Source organism: Anguilla anguilla, chromosome 2 (assembly GCF_013347855.1).
Source record: "Anguilla anguilla isolate fAngAng1 chromosome 2, fAngAng1.pri, whole genome shotgun sequence".
NCBI lineage: Eukaryota > Metazoa > Chordata > Actinopteri > Anguilliformes > Anguillidae > Anguilla > Anguilla anguilla.
Window position 1 is genome coordinate 63,055,648 of NC_049202.1, and position 13,897 is coordinate 63,069,544.

At 47.6% G+C, this 13,897-nt stretch overlaps 1 protein-coding gene across 1 annotated transcript; it reads right to left on the reverse strand.

Moving 5' to 3' along the window:
* Positions 1–3,959: 3,959 nt before the first annotated feature.
* Positions 3,960–13,311, reverse strand: dcaf15 (DDB1 and CUL4 associated factor 15). Its single transcript, XM_035406448.1, has 13 exons — positions 13,165–13,311; positions 11,926–12,023; positions 11,649–11,787; positions 10,945–11,051; positions 10,435–10,577; positions 9,647–9,808; positions 8,688–9,254; positions 8,014–8,105; positions 6,418–6,540; positions 6,231–6,313; positions 5,787–5,891; positions 5,267–5,382; positions 3,960–5,107 (listed from the first exon to the last, which is right to left on the reverse strand). The coding sequence occupies exons 1-13, from the start codon at positions 13,258–13,260 to the stop codon at positions 5,052–5,054; spliced, it is 1,887 nt and encodes a 628-aa protein (XP_035262339.1). The 5' UTR covers positions 13,261–13,311; the 3' UTR covers positions 3,960–5,051.
* Positions 13,312–13,897: the final 586 nt, after the last annotated feature.

The following is a 13,897-nucleotide window of genomic DNA, read 5'->3' on the forward strand; positions in this document are numbered from 1 at the left end:
AAACACACACACACACACACATACACACTCGTGCACCAAAACCACACACACGTACACACTCTCGCACCAAACACACACACACATGCACACATACACACTCTCGCACCAAACACACACACACGTACACGTACACACTCACAGCTCTGGACACATTTGACAGCAATTCTTGACCCACTAGTGCAGAGATAAGGTTGCTCTGTGCCAGTGTCATGCATGATTTCCCATAATCCCCCGCTGTGGGAACACTGCCCTATTTCACGTATGATTGCATCTTATCTGTGTGGAAGTTCTGACTGGGTGTGTGTGTGTTTGAAAGGGACGTTATGAAACTGCACATTTGTGTATAAGTATGTGTCTGTCATTATTTCACTGTGATATTTTTGCTTTTAATTTTTGTTTTTATTAATCAGAGTGAACCCAGTGGCCTTGTTCAGTCCCGTAGCGCTCTGTGTTTTCATGCTCGCCTAACAAAGTTAACATCTGCTTCTTCTTTTTTTTCATTTTTGTGCCAAAAACCGCTTGCTTTCGCCTTTCCGTCCATTTCTCAGCTCGCCTGTGTTCGCACCCACCTGTAACAGAACCGCACGGCGTCAGCACGCGAGGCTGTAGGCGGTGTTGGGTTTGACAGTTTAGGCTGCGCTGACGGTATGCTTCTGTGACTGTGTGACCCGGGTTTAGAACCAAGCGCCGTTTTCTACCATCAGGAGCCTGTGTGTGTGTGTGTGTGTGTGCGTGTGTGTGTGTGTGTGCGTGCTTGCATGTGTGTGTGCGTGCATGTGTGTGAGGGTGTGTGTGTGTGTGTGTGTATTAAAGTAGGGAAGCGCTTAGCGCCTGTGTTACTAGCCAAAGCCAAAAACGGCAGTGCCTGTTTCTGCTTCACAGATGTCACAGATAACTGCCTCCATTTAACCCTGAATTGGATGTTAAAAAGAGAAAACTGCCCTTGATTCTGAAAGATTTTTTTTTATTTTTTATTTTAAACCGTTTTTCTAAGTCAGTCGATTTAGTACTATTGTCTTAGAGGCTCTAAGAGGGCTACTTTAAGTACTTAAAACCTTTCAGGAGAGCACTTGAGTTGCTCTCCTTGACGCTTCAGGGAGCAGCCCTGGCTTGTGGCCTGCTGTCGTCTCTTAGCTGTGGGTGGATGTTGCTGGACCTCGCAGTGTCTGAAAGGCCAAGAGGACAAAACAGCGCAGACCCTGCAGCTCTCACTCGTTATTATAATCAACAAAAGCATCCCTCTTTCCCTCAAAAAAAAAAAAACTTTGATGCTTCATATCAGTTCCTTTTCTTCTAAGCACTTTTAGATCAGCTGCCCTATCTGCGAAACACTGCTTTCCACCCTCAAGGTTGTCTCATTAGTGTTCAGTGGGTCTTCACCCGCCAGTGCTAACCTAACAAATCAAAGATCATGACCTTACACAACTAACATACGTTCTGCTAGTTCAGAGATGCCGGGTTAGCAGAAATCATTGTACTTGTTTCCGTCAAGAGATTGTTTGTGCCTTGGAAAGGTTAGAGAATGTAGTGCAGATGTTTTATTCTTAAAAGATGAATAAATTAAGAATTTATCAAAGTTGGCATTGTCAAAAACCTGTAAATTTTGTTCTTGTTTTTATTTTATGTTTATTTTACCCTGTGTTGCTCATCACCACATGCTGTACAACAGGTTCACAATAAAATATCAAGATCCCATTTGCATTGCACATGTATAGAGGAATGTTATGGCTGGTAACAGAGACTGCTGTCTGTACCACTGTCATACTGTAGCACAATTTCATTCAGAAGTACCCAAAAGACACTAGACTGAAAAATCATTGTCATTCGACCGCCCTCTTGTGGACATATTATGCAAACTTGGGCCATTCAGATCATTGACAGCTGGACGGGGCGGCTTCTGTTGTTAACTGAACCGAGGTGACCCTGATCAAATATCAACACGAGAGACTAAGCTTATGTTCTCAGTCTATTTGGAAGTCCTTCTGACTCTCTCTGACTGAGTACTGTTGCTGAAAATATGACCCGGTTTGATCAGAGATCGCAGGGGGAACCAATTCTGATTCTTCTTTGCTTGTTAATGGGAAGGTTTTAGAGAGCGAACTGTTCCTGTGCCGGAACAAGGAAGTGTTTGCAGGCGTCCTGCCCTCTCCTTGGCCCACTTTGCACCAGGAGTAATGCAGCTGTGCTGGAGCCTGTATTTGTGAACGTGGTGAAAATGTCTTTTTGTGGACACAGGGCTGGAACCTGCCATCCGCCCACACGTCATTGTTCATGTGGCTTTATCATCCACCCCTCCATCGCTGGCCTGTTGTCTCTGTGTGGCTTTCTCCTCGTTCAGCTGTGTGAGCGCGCTCAGTGTGAGGCTAGACCGGGGAGTGGGCGGAGACAGCTCCGCTGTGATGCGAGCAGCGGCGGTGAGAGACGCTCGTCCCTCACGGCTCGTGATGAGACCCCCTCCACACCCAGAAACTCCTCAGAACCGAACCAAGAGAAATTACAGTCCAGTTTGAGCAGCTGCGTAAAGCTGGCTTGTGTGTGTGTGTGTGTGTGGCCCCATGAAGTTCATACACGCAGCCCTAGTGTCTGCCTGGCCTTACCAAAAGGTTCCGCAGAGCCACGTCTTCATCACTAGTCCTTGTAGCCTCCTCCTCCTCCTCCTCATGGTCAGGCACAGTGACTATACAGGTCCTTCTCTTTCTCTCTCCTACAGCAAGCCGATCAGCCTTTCCACATTTCTGTGGCCCTCCCGTCATGAAATATATTGTATAATTGGTTGTGAGATGCTGAGCTACATAGTCAGAGTTCTTGTTTTTTATTTTTTAATCTTGTGTGTGACAGGGCTATGGGCTAAACTGAGACTGTATAGAGATAACTCAGCAGCTACTGTCAATGTAATACAGGCATATTTTAGTATACAAATGTAAAGATTTATGTATGTATATAATACTTTTTCTTTTATTGGTAAATTTAAATTTATGTTACTTTAACTGTGGCTGTTTTTTATATTGTACTCTTTGAACCGTTAAGGCCTTATTTGAACCGTCAGTGTAGCAAATTTTGATGTACCAGTCAAAGTATTTAGGTATTAAACATGCTGGGATTTAAAGATATGGCCACTTTGAATCTCACTCTGCATGAAGCACACCAAATATTTTTTTGTTTTTGTTATAACACCAGCCAACACCAGTTATATTTTTATATTTTTCTCCTTCATCTACATTTCCTAAGAAAGTACTTTCAGAAATGCGTTTTCTGGACTGAGGGTTCACACACCTTTCACACTCTCATACTGACGAGAACAGGCCATTTAGCTCAGTTCATGGCTGCTCAGTTGCTTAGTCTAGTGCCCATAATCATGTCGATCCCACGACCAGAACTTTAAGTCAAATGTCAAGTTTCTGCCCACTTCTGAATGTAAACCTTGTTGGATTACGTCAGCCTAAACCCCAAAGTTACGTGTCATCTGCAGCTTGTGCCGCTAACCTTCACAAAATCATTTATGTGAATAAGGACATGCAGAGCTCCCAACAGTGATACTCCTGGGACTCCACTTCCCATAGCACTTTGCTCCAGTAACTCTTTGTGTTCCACCCTGGAGCCAATTACAAACCCGGGAAGAAACTAATTTCATTTTGATGAGTCTTTTGAAATTCTTTTTAGAAGTACATTTTGGAAATGTGATTATCCACTTTCCTTTGCCCACAGTTTTGGCCTAACAACATTGGTGAAACCAATGAAACTTGGCTCAGTGGTACAGGGTATCTCCCTATGGCAACTGAGTGATTTTGGCACTGATTGACCGCTTGTTAAGTGGTGTAATATTGGGTACGTGCTCTTGGACCCCGTGCATCACTGCTTGCAGCTACATTTCTTTCGTGTTCCTGTTAGGGTTTATGTCACAAAGAAGAGCAGAGCATGGGACAGACAGGCGACTTGGCAAAAAAAGAGGGGTCATGGGGTCATCTCCAATCTGCATTTTGTTTTTAATAAAAATATTAACAAAAAATCGAATCAAATGAAGTACGCCATCACCTCCACTGCTGCAGAGACAGTGGTGGACAGACCGACCGTGCGAAACGGAATCTACTGCAGCAGAACCACAGGTGACCTCAAACACATATATACATTAAAAAAATACATATTTCAGAAACAACGTCAAGCCCATTTCTCTAAAACAGAGGAGCAGACTGAACTGAACCAAAGGGGGCAGCAAAAGCAGCTTTGAGAGCCCAGCTGGGCGAGGCACATCCCAGGATGGCTTTCAGCAGCAGAGTCTGAGAGACTGACGGGTCTGCACGCATACGCACACACGCGCACGCACACACACAAACACACACTGTACACTACGAAAACACACACGCTATACACCCCACACACGCACGTACACACCCCCCACACACACACGCACCCACCACACACACATACACTACACACCACACAACACAAACACATTATACACTACACAAACACACACACACACACAGATGTGACAGTGTGAACACAGTACAGGACACTGCCTGTACACACCTGCCTGCAGCACCCGGTACACACACTGCTCTCTATGGCACAAACCAACTGCCACTCTCAACTGAGGAAGATGGAAATAAACGAATGCTCTGAAATCCCGGGTCTGCTTCAAAACGGGGAAAAGAACAGGAGAGCTGAGATCCAGCGTTACCGTCTCCCAACAGTTTACCACTGAAAATTCAGTTGCAATAAGGGACCGTATTTAATGGGTTATTAATAGCAGGAACTACGGTTACCAGCATGAGGCACCAGAACCATGGCTGGGCCCACTTATGAGGACAAAAAGAGATGTGAGTGTGTGTGTGTTCATGGCTGTTTGTGTGTTTGTGTGTGCCTGCGTATGTGCCTGGCGGGCGTATGTGTGTGCGTGTGTGTGTGCCTGCGCATGCATGCATGTGTGTCTGCGTATGTGTGTGTGCGCCTGCGTATGCGCATGGGTACGTGTGCGTCTGTGTATGCGCGTGTGCCTGCGTGTGTACATGTGTGTGTGCAAATGTGCACGAGTCACTAGGACTCTCTCCCTCTCACAGGACGATCCAGGTGCCCCGGTCACTGTCAGCCAGCACCTGCAAGGACGACCCTAAAAACAAGAACAGAGACGTCTTTTACACCTCAACGCTACTGTACCACACAAGCTCTTTCCCAAAAACACTACTAGAGTCCATCTGATCGATGTATGACCACCATCTCTGTTCACACGTTTAGGTTCTCAGAGCGCAAAGCATGATGGGACAGGCACCTTTGTGCAGGGCCTCGTTGGTCATGCGGTTTATGTAGCGGGAGCTGCTCTCTGGGACCAGCCACTTCATCACCGTGTTCACACAGGACTTCCTGTAGGAGCTCCACACGCTGCCACTGAGCAAGGGGGAGGGAGGAGGGGAGAGAGAGGGGGAGGAGAGAGAGGGAGGAGCGGAGAGAGGGAGAGGGGAGAGAGAGGGAGCAGCGGAGAGAGGGAGGACAGGAGAGAGTGAGCAGCGAAGTGAGGGAGGAGGGGACATTGTATGTTCGTCCAACAGATCAGCAGAGTAGGCGGGACGAAGAGTTTCCTCCACCCATGTGATATTTTAGACCAGTTGCTGGCAATCTCTGCATTGACCTAGCAGGTTCATTTCCACACAAACACGCCATTTTACATCATTTCGTTCATATGAAGTAGACGATGGTATGCTGCCCGCTTTTATCTTCAGATGTGCACAAGCAACTTTAAACATTTAGAAAACACACACACACACACAAAAAAAAGAGGTGAGCGTGCTGACCTGGTCTGACCCTTCAGCTCGGTGAGGTCACCGATGCCCACGGTGCGGCACACCCCCGTGCTCAGGTCCCAGCTCACCTGCACACTGGAGTGGTACGTGTTGGGCCTGAACGCAGAGACACCAGCTGTTACACTCGCGCCCAGCAGAGGGAGCTGTGCTGTGCAACGTCGCTAACAAGTACAGCTGTACAACCCACGGAAAGGAATCTCAGAAATCTCCTCTCAGACCATCAGAGGAATCAGATCCAGGAAGAGACCGCATACTTATCTGTGCATACCATAAACACACCCACACACAGACACAGATACACACACAGACACCCCCCCCCTGCACACACACTGACCCCCACGCATCCAACCCCACGCACACACACACACACAGACACCCCCCCCCACCACACCACACCCACACACTGACCCCCCCCACACACACACACACACACACCTGCAGTGCTCCTCTTCAGCATTGGAAAAGGCCAGCAACAGGAGCCCAATGTTGATCACCACTGTGTTCGTCTCCGGACACACCTGCCAGAGACAGTCAGTCAAAACCCACCCAACCAATCAGAGCACAGCAGCACACCCGGGCTGGCCCGGGCGGACAGGCAGGGGTACGTGTGGGGGGGAATTACCTCCAGGATGACCACGTCGTAGTCGCTGAAGGAGCAGAACTGGGGGGCCCAGGCAGCGTCGTTCCGGATCACCTCGTTAATCACATACTCAAAGTCCAGAGTGAGCTGCTCCACGCACAAACACTGCGCCAGACAGAGAGAGAGAGAGAGAGAGAGGAGGGCAGGGAGGGAGGGAGGGAGGGAGAGAGGGCAACGGAGAGACAGAGAGAGGGGCAGGGAGGGAGGGAGAGAGGGAGGGTGACGGAGAGAGAGAGGGAGGGAGAGAGGCAGAGAAAGAGAGAGGGAGAGGCAGAGAAAGAGAGAGAGGGGGAAGAGATTGAGAGAGACCCAGCCCAGTGCCATTCACACAAACACCAACACAATGATTAAAATTCAGTTCAATTTGTATAGCGGTTTTTCACAACACAGATTGTCACAAAGAAGCTTTTCCACTGATCCCAGATCAGAGACCCCCCCCCCCCCCCCAGAGCAAGCCTAGGGGAACAGAGTCAATGGGAAAACTCCCTGACTAACAGGAAGAACCTGTGAGCAGAACCCCGCTCAGAAGGGAACCCAGAGCAGGGTTCAGACTTGCGTCCACAACTTTCCAGGACCACTAAGCCTGCCCTGTTACCCACTAGCTGCAGGTGAACATGTACACACAGGGTCAGACCCGATGCCCCCCCGCTGTTACCTGCACTAGGGCTGTCACTTTCCCCAAAAACTGAGCTCAACTCAATCACATGAAGAAGAGAAATTCGTTCAAATTTCAATTTTGCCTAAATGTATAATTATTATGGCCCAGTTTTAATTACCCATTAAACCAGTAACTAAATAGCTTAAACGTGCTATGTTATAACGAAAAGATAACGACAACGGTATCTCAGTTTTATAAAACCAAGGAAGTTAATAACAATGCAAAGGATACCGTTCACAGCAACATTTTGACTGTAACTCAACTCTAGATCAAACGAAACACAAAATTGTAATGTATAAATCCATCATTAATTCTCAACAATGATCTGGCTAACTTAAACTAAACAGAACTGGCAGAGGTCCTTTAGAGGGGAAAGCCTTTGGGGGCTGGAGGGCAGTTGCTGTCGACTTTCTCCTCGGTTATTATTTCATCTCAAACGGCGTAATACCCATAATATTTCCAAATGGCGCTTCTGAGGCGCAGCTGAGTCACAATTTTTTTTCACTCCATTTGGACTACATAGCCTAAAGGCTATGTGGATAGCATGACCCGCACTTGAACTTTATTCAGGCTAGCTAACGGTACACCCTCCAGACAGAACAATAGCATGGCTTGCTGTTCATGGGTCTCTTTGATATTGAGAGATGCCATAAACGCAACATGAATGAGCACACAGCACAGCTGGCCTCCTGATTTCACCCAGGCAACGGGATTGTAGATTTACACCCTGAATTACACACTCAAAATTTTACATTTTCCTGAGGTTTGAACAAGTTTGATTATGGAACACAAAAAACGACAGTCCACACCTACACACTCACAGACCCGCTCTGTCTGGGGATGGATGGACGGACAAACAGACACACACACACACACACACACACACACGCGCGTGCATGCATGCACACACACACACACACCTGGCTGTGGCTCTGTCCGGGGATGAGCTGCAGGCTGCGGCCCTTCAGGTCGGTCACAGTGAAGGGTAGCTGCACTTTGTCATCCTCGTATTCTGAGAGACACAGAGGGCAGTGAGAACATCACCCTGAGGAGGCCCCTCCCACTCTGTCAAAAGCACAGCTTATTGGCCACTGGCACTGCACAGGGCCACACAGAGCTGTCCAATCAGGTACAAAGAGAGTCCCCAAAGGGAACACTCCATTGCAATTTCATCCTAAAATCTATCTTAAGAAAAATGTATCTGTCCACCACTGATATTGTCAAAAACAGGGCAATTGCTTCTAGACATTTTCTAGACAGTGTTTAACTGGCCTGAGGATATCTGAGTGAGCCACACCCACCATAAATATAGCAACATTTCAGAGATGCAGGAGGCAGCAAGTAAGATATCTAGACAACCATAACTTAGAAACTTACACATACATATATTTTTAACAATTTAAACAATGGACAAATTAGTTACATTACATTTAATGTCTTAGGCATTTAGCAGGTTCTCTCTTGTCAACTTACACTGATTGGGAATCAAACGTACAACCATTGAAAGCCCAGTTCACTAAGATTTCATCAGGAGAAAGGGTGCACTGTTTTTATTCAGGCACGTGTACAGCCCAGCAGGTGGCGCTGTCCTTACCGGTGTCCTGCTCCAGGGCTCCAGGCTGCGGTAAGCAGTACTTCAGCCGCGTGTAGTTCACGTATCCCGGCTCTGTGGAAACCGGCTCCTGGGGCGAGCGGGGGGACAGGCAGGAAGAGGAAGCGGAGGACGGTGACATCATCATCGCGCCGTGGGAGCGGGCACCATCTTCGGGACCCTGCGGCTCCGACGCCCGGAGGGATGGCCCCGCCCTCGCCTCATCCCGCCCCCTCCTCTCCGCATCCCTCGCTTTAGTCTCCGCCCAATTCTGATCGCCCTCCCCAGACTCCGCCTCCGTCCGCTCGGCCCTCCTCCCCTCCGCCTCGGGGCCCCTCTCCGGCTCTGCCCCTCGCCCCTGCGCTCTCCTGAAGAGGTCGGCGGCGAACTCTCTGGCCCTGGCAGCCGCCTGCGATTGGCAGGGAGAGGCCGGGGCGGGGCAAGGCTGGGCGGAGTCCAGAGTGGGGTCGGGGGAACCCTGAGCAGAGGTGGTGGGCCCTGTGGGGGGTGGTCCAGAGCGGGACGCCCGCTTCCTGTACAGGATCTGACCCGACTCGCCCTGCGCCCCAGCTGAGAGAGGGGGAGAAACACAACAGACCAAACAGACAGTCAGATACCGACTAACCAATCAGCTAGCAATGCCACACTTCTACCTTGGCATGGAGTGCTGGCACAGTAACAATGTCACCAGTACAGGTTTTGCACTCCAACACTCAACATAAAAGCTCTCCATTTTACTTCCTGCTTGTGTTGAGGAGAGTAGTTGCAGACCATTTGTTAATGATGACAGAAGACCCAACCGCTGCCCTCATGAACCTCATTAACACAGCCATGCATTTGCGAGTTGCGCTGCACATGAACGCCCGCTAAAGGGACGTGATGTCATGGAACGCATTTGGCTTTGGCCATAATCGGGCCCCAGTGGGAGGGGCGTACAGCAGCATTTGGGGCGGGGCGCGTACCTGGGCAGAGGGACACGGCGCAGGCCACCAGCGAGTAGCTGGTGTTGAGCAGGATCACCTGGTCTTTCTTCAGCTGGAAGGCAGGCTGGAAGGTGGGGAAGGGGTAAACCACCTGATAGCGCGAGTTGAGCACGAAGCCGTGCTCCAGGCACTCGCTGCCCCCTGGTGGAGGGGAGGAGAGACGGTAATCGGACGACTTGCCCATTCACAAAACGCGAGCAACAAACAGGAAGTTACAGCACAGGGACACATTACTCCGTTTACCAGAGTCAGAGAAAAACCCGTGGGTGAGAATAAGGAAGGGAGTGTCCCAGCATGACAGAAAGTGATGAAGCATTCGTACTACAAGCCACCATTTAAAAAAAAAAAAGATTAGGCACTGAATGATAGCAGCGCAATCGGGTGGTTTTGTTAACTTCTGTCAAAGTAACAGGCGATTTGCTGGGATTCTGATCAATAATTGAAGGACACTGAAGCAAAGACTGCTGAGAAACTAGTTTGAAATGGACCAACCAGGAAACAAACAAACCCCCCCCCCCAAAACTAATAATTAGTTAGCTGTTAGCAACAGTTAGCTAGCCAACTATGCCCAAATCCGCTTGGCAAATCTATCACTAAAAGTTACTGTAGATACAAAATTAATCAGTCCCTAGCACCAACACATAACAACAACACCATTAAAACTTGCTTCCTCAGCAGTCACTGGGGAAACTCTATAATGTGCAGAGATATGAAAGTGATTAAATACTGAAGAGCTGCTTGATCGTGGTAATGCCGCAGGACTGCACCTGTGCGTATGGAGGAGGAGGGCGGGGGGCAGCACTGGGCGCAGGGTCTCGAGGGGGGCATGGAGGCGATGGTGATGTAGATGTCCCTGTTATTCTCATCGCTCATCATCAGGTTCATCAGGACTGAGCTGGAGCTGCGGGTGCTGTTACACGCACATAAACATGCACATACGGCACACGCACATAAACATGCACACACACAAACGCACCCACGCACACAAACAAGCACACAAAAAACAACACATGAATAAATGCATCATATTTCCACATATAAAAAGGTTGCTTAACTGCTTAATCAAAAAAAAAAAAAAAAGGCTATACGGTGGTCAATATTCCCAAATAAGGGCTGTACTCTGTACTCATGTACTCTTATCCAAACAGAAAGCTCCTCTGTACGTTAACAGAAAGTTTACCCAATGAGTACCTTTCTCCCGAAAGTCAAGACTGAGCATGCCCAGAACAGAACCACGCTCATTCGCAGCACAGTCAAAAGAAGGGCGGCGATCTTACTTGAAGCCAAAGATGACTATTTTGGAATGATCGTTGGGCCACTCGCACACGGTCAGGTAGAGGTCACTGTAGATATCCTCACCAGCAAACAAGCGCACGTGGTGCACCTGCAGAGAGACATTAAAGCTTCCTAAATACCTCAATTATCAGCATCAATTTCCTATCATGCAAGAAACCAAGACTTAGTTTTATAATTTACTGATCTGACTGTACAATGAAGGCCAATAACAGCAATGTACCACAATCAATAAAATTCAGCCTAAAATGCCATTGGTTAGCAGTGCTTCAAAGAGAGAAGCTCAAGTAATACATGACTTAGCCCCTCTGCCCTACTAACTTTATGTACTCAGAAATGAGTGTAATATCTGACTTCCCTCTCAACATACTGTGTCCGGTTCATTTTGGTGGAAATTGCAAGCTGTTGGCCAAAGCGACTGTGAATGAAAGCTCTGTTCTCAGTTTGCACTTTTTCCAGTTCATGTGAGCTTGGTACATCCATCCTGGTCAGTCCTGGAATACCAGCCCACAAGATTTAGGAAGAGCATGAAATGAATTGAAGGAGGCCGACGCTAATGAAATCAGCTATCAGAGATCTGTGTGCTCAAAGGAATCTGAGCTGACACCTCTAGCTAGGCCAGGCCTAATGGCCGAATGGCTGCATGCTAGCCAGAGAGGACCAACAGCAGTGGGAGGGTGCTCTTCACCTGTTTGAGGCGGCTGTGCATGTTGAACTCCCACCAGTACAGGTGGTAGATGTAGAAGGAGAAGTCATCGTCTTCGCCACAGTCACTGGTGTAGGACAGCACATAGCGGCCGCACTTTGTGAAACCCAGGAAGATGTGCCTGCAAAGGACGGGGGCATGATAAGGACAGAGGAGAGAGTCTACATTGTAAAAGAAAATAAGATGTCCCAATGTGTGGACCTTGCAAGCCGCCAAGCCCCCCCCCCCCCCCCCCCCCCACACACACACACACACACACCCTGCTCTCAGGAACTCCTCGCTGACAATGTTTTTGAGTGGCACGCACACTCGAGGAGGAAGCTTCCGGAACAACCGCTGCGACAGCTGACCTGATAACTGAGAGAAGACAAACACAATTATGTTCAGCTTCACCTACAGAACATGACAACATGCTCACGACAGTACTTTATCTAGAAAGGAAACCTTCCTTTTGCACAAGATTCATACATTTTATGCACACGCTATACCTTCAACCTTAAAATTTAGTCTGCATCAAGTGGCCTCTAGTTCATTTCTAACCTTCGTCAAGAGAATCTAAATACCAACGGGAGCAAATACTCAAACAGCAGAACGGGGCTGCTAATTTCACCATGAAGGACTGGCCTAACCTTGTACATGTCCAAGATGGCAACGACTAAAAAACATCCAAGCCGTGAGCGCTCGCTTGCACAGGGCAGAGGTGCTTGGACACAAGTACACAGCATGCTAGCTCGACATAAACGTTACTGGCTGTGTTATTAACTCTAACATGTAAACGTGCACTGGATGGACGTTAACTAAAGTTTAATGACTTAACGTTATTTGGGTAGGAACAAAACAGAGGCACACCTTTTCATCCAAAAAAGCATTAAAAGATACAAATCTAGCTAGCCAACGACACAGACGACACTGTTAAGTTACCCGGGTTTACTTCTAACGTCGTTAGACTACTTTTCCCATCTGAATCGCTAACGTAGGTTTGACAGCTCTGTAGCGAACTAAATCAAAACCTCTGTTACTCTAAGGACAGACCTACTTTCAGAACAATGTTGGCTACATGTTATATGAATCATACAAAGACTGACTTAGCTCGGAAGTTAGCCAGCAAGTCATCTCTCCAAGCCCAAGACAGACAATGTCTGCGTTCGGGTGCCCATCGTTTAGCTAAGTTTGATTGTGGAAACTGGCTGGCTGGCTAGCTAACAAGCCAGTATCTTTATGGAAATGGTAAGTGAATGGACAATATGAGAGCAAATTTTAACAAGTTATTACTAATCACCAGCTTTAGATTGGGCATCTGTCTGCCAAATAGCTAGCTAACAAACTAATGTTACAACAATACAATGGTCGGCCCGGCAGATGTGGCTAGCTAGCTATAGCTGGCTGGCTAGCTTGCTAACAGTTAAGTCGCCGCTTGTGCCGAAACATTAATCTCGCCCGTCTCTAACAGAGCACCGTCAGTCGTTCAATAACAGGACTTTGATGTGACACTGATTACCTTTCCTCGATTAAGGAGCTTGACGACGTGCTCTTTATGTTTCCTCTGTGTTTTCTGTTTGTTTTCATCCTTTTCTGATTTCGAGCTGGGCGCCATTTTCGGCCGCTGAGTACTTCTTTGGCGGGGCCACCTACTAAACTACACAAAATTCCCATTGGTTCATTTTTCTTGCTAGAGCTTTACAATTTGCTGCAGCAGCCATCAATCAAAATCAAAGCATGCCCATTGTCGCGGGCTGTCCGCTGCAGTTCACATTTTAAACACAATGCTGGCCTTGGGTCAGTTCCAGAATACCGTTTCTGGAATTACGGCTATTCTAGTCAGATCCAACATATTTTGGATTGAAGCAAAATGCAAGGTTGTATAACTCAAAGTACTGTTTTCATTGAGGTGGTGTTAGGACTTCGTGACTATATATACTAATGAATCACTTTTGTATAATTACTTCCATTAAAAACTTCTAATCTCAGGTCAGCACCGAAACTTGAAATGGTCCCTGCACACTCTACACAGGTTATTGCTCATACTGAAATGTGGAGATATCCTCCTTTAAAGGATATTACCCTTGCAATCTTGAAGATATGTAATCAATATGTTGGAAGTCAATTACATTCATGATTTCACATCCAAAACAAGTTTCATCTTGCAGTTGACCAGTCAACTTTGCTTCCTCAGACAGTTTAAAGGGGAATTGTAATTTCAGCAGTACAAAAGTATTCCAACTTCCCTACAC

Bases quoted from the DNA above. Each gene is read 5' to 3' on its own strand.
- dcaf15 (XM_035406448.1), bottom strand. From the start codon at position 13,260: ATGGCGCCCAGCTCGAAATCAGAAAAGGATGAAAACAAACAGAAAACA. The intron at 10,578-10,944 runs GTAAGATCGCCG...TGCGTGTAACAG, and splicing joins ATAGTCATCTTTGGCTTCAA to CACCCGCAGCTCCAGCTCAG. The intron at 6,314-6,417 runs GTAATTCCCCCC...TGTCTCTGGCAG, and splicing joins ACGACGTGGTCATCCTGGAG to GTGTGTCCGGAGACGAACAC.